At 39.5% G+C, this 11838-nt stretch overlaps 1 protein-coding gene across 1 annotated transcript in view; it reads left to right on the top strand.

Moving 5' to 3' along the window:
* Window positions 1-10496: 10496 nt before the first annotated feature.
* LOC118813991 (interferon-induced protein 44-like) overlaps window positions 10497-11838 on the top strand; it is a 19151-nt gene continuing 17809 nt past the window's right edge. The window contains exons 1-2 of the mRNA XM_036579651.1: window positions 10497-10618; window positions 11351-11413. Of these exons, the coding sequence (XP_036435544.1) occupies window positions 11377-11413 (37 nt within the window). The 5' untranslated portion in view covers window positions 10497-10618; window positions 11351-11376. The remainder of the gene's footprint in view (window positions 10619-11350; window positions 11414-11838) is intronic.

Below are 11838 nucleotides of genomic sequence, written 5' to 3' on the forward strand. Positions count from 1 at the left end.
GTGTCCATCTCTGCTGTGTTTGGCCAGTTTTACACAAAGCCGGTTTTGGCCGTACATTGAATAAAACTAAGGAAGTCACAAACTCCCCTGCCACCCCACCTGCACTCGCACTTTGAGTTTCACATTGGCCTTTAAGGTGAGAGCAGTTTGGCTATTGGTGGTCGATGGAACAACTGCCCACCCTCTCATCTTCACTGTCCCAGTTCACCCCCAAACGCTCTTTCATGTCACAAGTACGTCTCGTCTGTCCAGCTGTATCGGAGACCTCAACAATCCACCCCACACACCCCCTTCCCTCTCGCACCTTCCCGCACTGCTAAAACTCCGCGCCACCCCTTTCCTTTCCCAGGAAAATTTTCTGGAGACACCGCTGATCCTGATGCCATGGTGCTTGCTGTGGCTCTGGCTGCAGGGACTGAGGCAGCTGACACACACTCTGACATCATTTGGTGGGGCTTCCTGAGTGGACCTTAGGTCAATTGACCAGCCTGCAGATTAAAAATAAAGGTTCTTAGACGTACAGGAAAAACCTTTTATTGGAATAGAACCTTTATATAAGGGGTCCAAACTTTTTTCAAAGACTGCCTAATTGTACCATGTCAAAATACCCAAAATATTCTTCTCAAATTATTCAAAATATTGCTTTTTTAAAATATCAGTACATAGAATCAGAGCTTTCTGTGAGCTACTGTGTTTCCTATCACTGTGTAAAAAATGCACAAGGCTCCTTTATTGTTGGTTTATTCAGAGCAGTCTGGATCGATAAGCACTCATCACAAATGAGTGAATCGTTTAAGAGAAACAATAAAATGTGTCTAATGTATTAACAATATATTCCTCTTCAAGTGTTTACTTCTTCAAAAAACATAATTTGTGAGACAAACTAAACAAAAATCTGTACACTTTTCAGTTTCGTGTCTCACTTCCCTTCGGCCTGGTCGTTACTTCAGCTAATGGGGCCGCCCAGAACTCCTTGCTGCAGCACATGAACACAGACTCTCACATAACAACAAACCCTCACCTGACTACAGACTAGGGGTGGGAATCTTTAGGCACCTCACGATTCGATTCAATTATGATTCAGAGGGCTGCAATGCGATTATAAAACGATTATCGATGCATCTCGATGCATCTTTTTTCTCTATACATGATTTTTATCTTCCTACTGTCTGAGGACTTGGTAGTTTTAAAGCAAAGTATTTGTAATGATCCATAATGTAAATGTATTATGGATCATTACAAATACTTTGCTTTAATTATCTAAAATATCTTTTATTAATAAATCAAATGGAGGTGATGTGGCAAGTGAACTAGAAGGCTCTCATTCAGAGACACTGCTGCCACTCATCTGCGATAAAATGCGCTGTTGCCCTGAAGTAAGATCACGTGGTAATGGGTGTCCACGCAGCGCGTTACAGCCACCCTTTTGGTCTCATTGTAGAGAGTGGGGGGGTATTTTCGAGACTGGACGCTGAATCTCGGCTCCAAAGTGTGCAGCATAACGCGAAAGCCCTGGTTCTCAACGACTGAGAACAGACAGCAGACAGCAGGTCACACAGCCCCGAGGTCTGGCCTCGCCAGTAGCGAACGAAAAAACAGATTAAGACGATCATTTGGAGACTTATTCGCATTTATAAGCAGCGCGGTTGGTTAAATCTGCTGAGAGACTGTCTTTCTCTAAAAAGTTGCGAAAATGAACTCGCTTCTCTTTCGTATTTTCCCGTTCCACCTTAAATGGTGCAGCAGTTACATTCAGCGCCTAACGCAGAATTTAAGGTGGAACAGGAAAACTAGAACGAGAAACTGGCGAATGAGAAGCGACTTCAGCCTCGTAAAACAGCCGGACGCTGAGACATTTTACAAGAAACTCTTCTAGTTTTGAAGGAAGGTTTTCTGGCGGAGATGGGAGGAAAGCGGCTAAAGCTGAAGCTTAAAGCAGAGCGGAGTAAATCTGCGCTCTCGTTTATATTGTTTAGTGTATACTAGGACATCAACACACACTGAGACATACTGGGCATTAAATGTTGAGGCTCCCAAGCTGGTTTGACTTCGTTGAAAGGCAAAATGTCTCTTCTTATCATTTGGGTTGTGACTCCTGACCTAACCTGGCTTTAATGCAGAGGGAGCCGGTCGGATTTCTCACTCATCCAGTTGTGTTTTTGTTGTGTGCCGCCACAGACTGTCCGGGCGCTGCACTTCCGCACTTCCAAGTTATGCCTTTTGCGTTCGGTCAACATCACGTTATAAATTAAATATTTCGAAAATCGATTTTTGACGTTGAATGAATCGATTCAGAATCGTTCACGTCCGCGTCGCGATGCATCTAAGAATCGAGTTTTTCTCGCACCCCTACTACACTCTCACAAGTCTGAACTGATTTTCTCTCACACCTGTTCCACATCACATCCTCCACTAGTTTAGTGTATAAGCCAGGCTTAAGGTTCGATCTCTGTGCGGTGTCATCACCCGTGTGTGTACTGAGCATTTCTCTCTCTGTATCTTTCCGGTTTTCTATTTATGGCTGTGATTTCGGACGCCTTTATTATTAAAGATCGTAATCCAAGCCTCTGCTGCGAGAGTCTGGTTCTGTCTGCCACCAGTAAATCTTGTTAGATAACATTCTTTACATATCAAATAAATGCAGCAGCTGCATTCAGAAATCACTTTAATAATCAAGCAGAGCAGATTAATCAGCATAATCAGCCGTTACTGTTCCTCCCTGGAGGGTCAATATTTCCTGATCTGCTGAATCTGCTCTGTGTAACGTTTGAGGTGAGGAGATGCAAATGCGAGTTGCTTTTATTCAAATTAAAGTTAGAGTCCAGAAACTGAGTAGAAGTTTGAAAAACAGGCAAGTCCATGACGAAAACAAAGTCAAACTACAAGATGTACAAAACCAAGAGCCAAGGAAACACCAACAGAGTAACATCCCCAATGCAAGACAAAGACTGCACAAACACAGGGGTATAAATACACAGAGGGGAAATGAGACACACCTGGGACTAATGAGGGGCGGAGCTACAGGCAGGTGGAACAGATAACAAGGGGCAGGACCAGGGAGGAGACACAGAACAACAAAAAGCACATGTCACAAGAAAACAAAAAGACACATGGCTACCATAGAGGGGGCGAAAGACACACTGAGAGTTGAAGCTGTGAAGCTCGCGGAGCTGCAAATTTCCATCCAAATCTGCGGCTCTCAGTGTTAGTTTGAGCTTTATGGCTTCAGTCTGGACTAAATGTGGTCAGTAATGAAGCTGCAGGTCAGTCAGAGAAGAAAGGCTCTTAAACTTTAGTGAACTTTGTAATCTTACATCCTACCTTCTGCCCACTGACTGCTAGCATAGGCTCCAGCCTCCCCTGTGACCCAGAAGGATAAGCAGCTTAGAATGTGTGTGTGTGTGTGTGTGTGTGTGTGTGTGTGTATGTGTGTATGTGTGTGTGTGTGTGTGTAATCTTACAGCACTGCTACCACCAGCAAGTGAGAAGAGGAACTGCAGCGAACTGTCTGGAGAGCCACTTATAACACACTCTTATGAATTCACTGCCTGATGACTGAGACACTGTTTTATGATAGTTTAGAGAACTTAAACTCCATTCATGGTGGAGGGATACATGCAGGGCGCTGTGAGGCAAAATAGTCCCCAAAGAAAACCTTCACCAAGAACAAGTTCATTTGCCTCTTTGTTAAACATGCAGCTCAACTACTTTTGGATTTTTGTTATTTGGCCAATGGCAAAATGATGACGAGATTTAAGATCATTTCACTTGATAAGAGAGTTTTTACAGTGTAAATGTGTGAGTATATATACTGTATAGTGTATATAATATACACACTGAACAAAAGGTTAAAATTTAAAGTAGCTGTTACTGTCTGTAAAATCGCCCCATATTTTTGAATAAATACACATACAAAAAGTAACAAAAGTAGATTTGAGCTTTGTTTGAAGAGCAACGTTTGGTCCCAGATTTCTCCTGGACCTCGCAAGAATTTATTTTAAAAATAGCCTAATTTAATTTGAAAACACTATGTAACATTAGAATAAACATACATAATCAGAATGTGTTGTTTTCAGTAAAGTTATGAACTCTGAGTCAACTCTACTCAGCCAACTCCACTCAGCTTCAATCTGCCAGTGGAGTCAGTCTGATTTACTAGTAAGATTTCTTGAAATAAGTAATAATATCCAGTTCTTTACATCACCCTAAATATCTAAAAATATGAAGATACAGCATTTTAATCATAATATTAGCATCTCAGATTCTGTTTCCAGACACAATAATAAGATGCAGGCTCAGAGTCTGTTTCTCTTCTATGTCTGTTAGTGAGACTGTATTACTGTATGAAGGGAAGTGTAATATTTTGATTTTCTTACTGGTTTTAGATTTTTATGGTGATGTGGAGAATTAGATATTACAGCTTTATTTTGTTCATCTCATTGGCATTTTTTTGCTTATTATGATCATTTATATCTCATTTTCAAAACATTTTCTCTTTTTTCATGTCTTTTTTGTTTTATTATGCGTGTGGACTCTGCTACAGCGCAGCTCTCTATATTCCTCTATATTTGATGATGTAATCGCAGTGCAGGGAGCCGATGGTCTGGATCTCTACGCTGCCGAACCCTGAACACAGACAGCAGGACACAGTACTGATCACCAGTAGTTCTTTTACAATGAGGAATAATAAAGTGGCCGGTTAGTGGAAGCACAAGTTGGGTGTTTCTAATAAAGTGGCCAGTTAGTGCTAGCATGAGGTACTGTTTTGTAATGTTTTTCAGCCTCTGCACAAGTTATTTCTGTTTCCAAAAACATCCTGCTTCATACTTAACATGTCAAGCCCTTCATCACCTGAACTAAATAAAAATGAACTCTACAGCATCATCAACTGTAATAATTAACTATAATTATTATCGACTGCAGAAGTGCTGAACAAAAACATCTATGCCAGTCTTGCTGTTAAAAGCCAGAGCAGTTGTGCTAAGATTGCTTTTGAAGATGTTTTGTAGGTGATTCTGCCCTCTAATGGTCACAGAATGTAAGTACAGTGTGTGTGTGTGTGTGTGTGTGTGTGTGTGTGTGTATCTCAATGCAGTGCTGCCCTCTAGTGGTTAGTGCATGCGTGACCACCTTCCCCAGATGAGAAATAAAGCCCAGGTGTCTCTCCTTGAACGCCTCCTTCTCCTGCTGTCTGGGCATGCTCAGGGCTCTCCAGAGGCCGTCTCTCTCCGGCAGCGTGCCGGACACATGCAGAATCTCAGAATCTGTGGAGTTCATAACTTTTAATTCCTGATGTGGAATTTGAAACAACTTTTTATCAGGCAGTCAGTCTACATTTTGTTCAGGCAGGCAGTCTACATTTTGCTCAGTACGGTCTTTAAGATGCAAAGCACCTCATTTAACTGCTGGCTAACTGAATGACTTACACTTAGCAGACTAATAATTCCCCACAAGGGGGCGCCATTAGCAGTCAAATAGTTTTAAACTTCACAAGAGCACTTTGCACCAGTGACGCTGTGTGTCAGTGTTAAAAAACAAACTGAAAATGTGTATTTTAAATTAGGCTTTTAAATTAACTACTACTACTTCTATTAGTACTGCTGCTGCTGCTGCTGCTAATAATAATAATAATAATAATAATAATAATAATAATAATAATAATAATAATAATAATAATAATAGGGCGGCACGGTGGCGCAGTGGGTAGCGCTGTCGCCTCACAGCAAGAATGGCCTCGGTTCAATTCCTGGCCAGGTGACCGGGGTCATTTCTGTGTGGAGTTTGCCTGTTCTCCCCGTGTCTGTGTGGGTTTCCTCCGGGTACTCCGGTTTCCTCCCACAGTCCAAAGACATGCAGTCAGGCTGATTGGACATGCTAAATTGCCCCTAGGTGTGAGTGTGTGTGTGTGAATGTGTATGTCTGTCTGTCTGTCTGTCTGCCCTGCGATGGACTGGCGACCTGTCCAGGGTGTATCCTGCCTTCCGCCCAATGACAGCTGGGATGGGCTCCAGCACCCCACCGCGACCCAGAAGGATAAGCGGTTTAGATGATGTATGTATAATAATAATAATAATAATAATAATAATGCATTTCTTATATAGGGATCTTCTCCTGGACCTCAGTGTTTTAATGAAAGATCCACCTTAATTTATTACTTGAATGTAAAACACTTTGAGCTGCTACTTGTATGAAAGGTTGCCCTATTCATGAAGTTTATTACTGTTATTACTATCATTATTATTACAATAGCAAGTTGCCAAGGGCTATTCTTGATGTAGTAACCCCACCCCCAGCTTGAATCAAACACAAGAGGTACAGTAGAATTTTAAAAATCTAACAGTATAACAGCTGTCAATCAATTCATCAATCAACCGTGTCTAATCTCGGATTACAGTGAGGGACATTTACAAGGTAGCCAAGCCAATACAGAGATGAGGATGTTAGATAAAGGTTAGACAGAAAATAATCAAATTTAATTCTAGCTTGAAAGTGATTTGTGTTTGATATTAAATTTGAGGAAGTGGCCTTATTTAAAAAATTCAAAAATATGCAAAAGTGATGGGTGTACATATATATATATATATATAATATATATATATATATATATATATAGTATATATATAATATATAATACAATCCCATTTCCAAAAAAGTTGGGACGCTGTGCAAAATGTAAATAAAAACAAAATGCAATGATGTGCAAATCATTAAACCCTATATTTAATTGAAATTAGTACAAAGACAACAAATCAAATGTTGAAACTGAGAAATTTTATTGTTTTTTGAAAAATATTTGCCCATTTTGAATTTGATGCCAACAACATGTTCCAAAAAAGTTGGGACGGGGCACCGCTCAGCTCGTAAAACTACTGCTTCTGCTCGAACACAGCAAAACAGGGAGACACGTTCCACACAGCTGCAGGCTGGAACTCAGACAGAACCTGCTGTAAATTAACAATCAGAATCACTTCATTACAGCAAGTACGTTACACATATGAGGAATCAGTCTTGCTCAGTCAAATGTGTGTGAAGGAACATACTGAACAGACCAGACACACAGACTGTTAGCAAGTATATATTTATGCTTTACGTCTGAATTTTTGTCTCTACATTCATCAAACCTGATAACTGGAGATTTAGTCCCTTTTACACTGTTAGAAATAAAGGTTGTGTACATTTTTGTTCATCAAGGTACAAACAGTGTAAATGTTCCCTCAAAGGTTCAACAGTGGTTTTAAGGTCTGATTGTGAACCTTAAATAAGTTTTTCGAGGTGAAAAGTTCATATTTGTACCTTTTCACAACCGAATGTTTTAAAACAGAGCAGTAAAATAAAAAGCCTGGAGACGAGACGGGGTGTGTGGAGTCAGTACAGCATTTTTCGCCTGTGTGGCAGTACACGTCAGCCTACAGTGATTAGGTTTGTGTTTTTAAACTTGCAGTGTTGTTTTTCTTCATCTTTGAAATCTCAGCTGTCTGAGTTTCATTCAGTTGTGTCATCTTCACGGTGCTGCAGTTTTGTTGTGTTTATGTGAATCCAGTATCCCAGTTGGTTGCTATTGTTTTCTATGTCCATAGAGCAGAAGTGCTGGACTAGGCAGGGAGATGACTGCACTGGTATCAGCAGTAGGCTACAGCCTGATGTAGTGATATTGTGGGGCATCAGTGCATTTGGAAATTGTATCTACTACCCACCTTTTTACAGGTCTACCCCAAAAAATATTTCTGCATATGCCACTTATAGCATGTAAAAACATTTTGTGTTAGAATAAACACAAATACATATTTATACAATAGTCAGTATTCTGAAGAAGTGTTGTTTTCAGTAAAGTTATGAATATATATAACACTGATCTGGTTCCTGATTTCTTGCTGTGCTCATAAGAATGTATTTTTTGTACAAATTCATTTTAATGTCAGCCTTATTTTTAACAAATAAATATTTACTGTCCAGATAAACAACTTTACAGGTCATTTTTTGATGACTTTTTGCACAGTACTGCATACACTGCAACAAATTACTTTTGTGAAGTAAAACGATCTGAAGTCTAGTCGATTTATCTAATATTTCCCATCTTGATATGGTAAAAACTTATTTTAAGCTATTTAACTTATTTCTAAGTATTTCTTACTTATTTTAAGTGATATTAGTAAGTGAAATGATCTCACTACATTGGCAGACAATACTTTATGTTTTAGGCACATTTCTAACAGCAAGCAAAATGACCTGTCAGTATTGTGAGATCATTTGACTCAATAAAATAACTGATAACAAAGAACAGATGTCTAGAAACAAGTTAAATAGTCTTATAATGAGCTTACAATGATCTCAGAATCAAAAATACACGTCTGCTGGATTTAAGATCATTTTACTTATCGCTAAGGGGGCCCATCGCTCTGTTCCCCGTGCTGCTCTGGGCCTGTCTGATCACTCGCTGATCCACCTCCTTCCAACCTATAGGCAGAAGCTCAAGTGTGCCAAACCTGTAGTCAGCACTGTGAAGAAGTGGACCAACGAGGCTAAGGAAAGACTTCAGGACTGTGTGTTTTGAGGATGCTACAGGCAGCCTGGATGAACATACGGATACTGCGACATCCTACATCAGCTTTTGTGAAGACAGCTGTGTTTCTACCAGGACTCGCATTAAATATTACAACGACAAGCCCTGGTTTAATGCCAGACTGAAACAGTTGTGCTGGTCCAGCACTGATGCAATTTCTGTCCAGAGAAGATTAAGAAGTTAAAGTCAGACAACCAAGACTTATACAAAGTTAAACCTACAAAGTTAAACCTGATAACCACTGAATCCAAGAACACAGGTTACTGCCACAGCTGGACTCAATGACTCAAAGGCAGATGACTTGGAAGTTAAATCACACAGGTTAAAGCGAACGGACTGCCACAACGGACTGAAACATGTTTATGGTCTATTTATGACTTACCTGTAACGACGATGCTCTGAAGTAACTGTCCAGGCATCTGAACGTAGCTGCATCACTGAGACGGGGTCACTGGTTCAACCCCTAAATTATTACAGATACACTCTTGGATGTAACATTTACAGTTTTTTCATTCTTGTGATGTGAGTAAATTCATTAGTTCACAGGAACCGACCCAAAACACTACCAGCCCACTGGGATTCTCTCCCGACTCTCTCGATATCTCAGTCTAGGACTGATTAAGGCCATAGATGCAGTTTTTCAGAAGCATAATCCGTGTTAAGTTCTGGCTCAACACCAGCACTTTCTGCACATTTCACTGGCTCATCTGTTTGTTTATCCTCCTTTTCCCACATGCTCGCTAATGGGGCCTGTAAGCCATAAAAGTAGCCAATCACCCCCTATTTCACCCACAGTGCCAATTTGCACTTCATTAGGTGCCTGAATACAATTGTCTAAAAAATACTATAATTACCAGAGAGATAAAATAAATAAAGAGATTGTTAAAACTAAAGTAACAAGCCTGTTTTGAAAATGTAGTGAGCAAAAGTAAACAAGTATTAAGTGACAGAAACACTCAGGCAAAGCACAGATACCTACAAAAACTACAGTCCAAAAAGTACAGTAGCAAAGTACTTGGCCACCTCTGGTATGAAAACTGCAGACAGAATAACACGCCTACTAATAATGTAGAATGACTCATAGTGACGCTCACTGCTCGAAAAGAAAAGATGCACGACAATCTTTATCTGGGCAAACATGTCAAACACTTTTCTCTCAAAGTCCAACAACGTGGATTCTCTGGACTGAAGGAGCGGTTTTTGTCCTTTCCAGACTAAATGATGCTGAAATCCTCTGGCTGGTGTGTCCCAAACATTTAATGTCTAATTTCTGCTCTAATGGCTGGAACCAAATTGAACTGTTATTACATTTGAATTATTATATTGTCTTGCTATTATGAGTGGCTACCACAACTGATGAGGAACAATTGCTAGCGCAGCAATGGCCACACGGTAAACAACGCTACTAAACGTCTGGACGAATGTAAATGCATTATTTTTAATAAATCTGCTCTCAGAATGGGGCCAGCGTGATTGGCCCCACAGCTGGTTATTGAAAGTGTGTTGAACGCAGAGTGTATTTAACTGCTCACCTGGTCAGACGAGCGCTGATTGGCCTGACACTCACCAAATGAAGGCTAATAGGAGAAATAGGTAGGATACTGGCATTTACACAACAGGTACAGGAGGATATGTGGAATATATCAGACAGACCTACCACTGTCATATTTAATAAACGCACAACAATGTTAGTTATGAAGAAAAAAAAATATATTAGTTGTTATACTGAATTATTGATCATGTCGTGGCACTGCTCCACAGAGACGCCCCTGGCATGAAGGAGTTGCATGTAATGTGGGGTTTATCTCACACATCTCAGACTGTAGATCATCTTCTCTGTGATCGGATCATGTCTGCTTTTCTCTCGACCTTCATCAAAATAAAATGCCTGATGTGCAGGAAATTTGTTTTTGAAACTGAGCGACCAGAAGAAAGAGAAAGTGAAAGTAGAATAAGGGGATAAATACAGAGCGAGTGAGCAGCGCAGACACAGAGCAGCAGAGACAGAGAGAGAGGGAGGGAGAGAGAGAGAGACTGAGCTCAGAACTGCTAATAAAGGTAAATCCTGACCGAATAGAACACATTATTATTGTTCATTAAGTTTATTTGAACCTTTTTTGTTAGATATCTGCAATATTAATATTAACAGCTGAATGTGTTTTTGCAGCTTCTGATTGAATTCAGTTCAGCAGATTTTTTCTATCTTCATGTTTCTGCTGGATTTTAATGTACAAACTGTTGAATTTATGCATCTGGATTAAATACGGACTTCTTAGTCATGCTGCTGCTCGCTGGTCAGTGGGTGCGGTCAGGAAGGCAATGTTTTCATGATCAGCTGGGTGGGGGAGGGGAAGAAGAAACATAATTTTCTTTTATTTCATTCACTCATTTTATTGAACAACATGATTCATTTATTGGTTAAGATGTTTCCTTGCCTGCTGGGTGATACAGCCAATCAGAAGACATTTCTGTGGCAGCAAAGTCATCATATTTTAATGAAAGATTATGTATTTTGAATAATATTATATAATAAATTGTGATTATAATGACCACAACATGAACAATGTAAAAATGGTTGATTCGTGTTTATTTGTAAAATACAGAGCTGAACATTAAAAAAAAAACTGTAAGATTTTTGAAAAGCTTTTTAAAGTTGGTTGTCAACAGTTTGATAAACGTTCACCTGATCATTCTCGATCATTCTAATACCAGTAATATTAACAGTCTTTATTGCTTTATTGTTACAGTTGTATTGAACTTATATAACTTGTCTATTTTCAACACTTCCAGGAAATTCTTTCACTGTCAGACACACAATGGCTTTCCTGTTGGGAATGTTTGTAGACAAACCCGGTGAGTTTAAACTGCACACATCAGCCTCCAACACACCACAGTAAAACACGATAATAACAACATAACACAAAAAGTTTAAACTCACCATTTCCATGTGTGTTTATTTTCTGGACGTAAATGTTGTAGATCCTCTACAGACTCACTACTGTACACTATAATACACACTTACTGTTTAATGAGTTTAACTTCTCTGAGAAAAAAAACATAAAATGTAAAAAGTGCCATAACTTTTTCACAGGTCAGTTTTTATTTATTTTTTCATCCCAGTGTGTTTAATTCAGTAAATAAACAGTAAATGTGTTTAAAAATGCTCTGTAATAATAAAATATACCAGCCTTGTTTAAAATGTAAACAACATCTTTCAAACTGTAAAAATATCATTTTTATCATTGTCAGTTCCGCCTCTGCAGCGCCCCCTCTGGTTC

This window comes from Colossoma macropomum, unplaced genomic scaffold (assembly GCF_904425465.1).
Source record: "Colossoma macropomum unplaced genomic scaffold, Colossoma_macropomum, whole genome shotgun sequence".
NCBI lineage: Eukaryota > Metazoa > Chordata > Actinopteri > Characiformes > Serrasalmidae > Colossoma > Colossoma macropomum.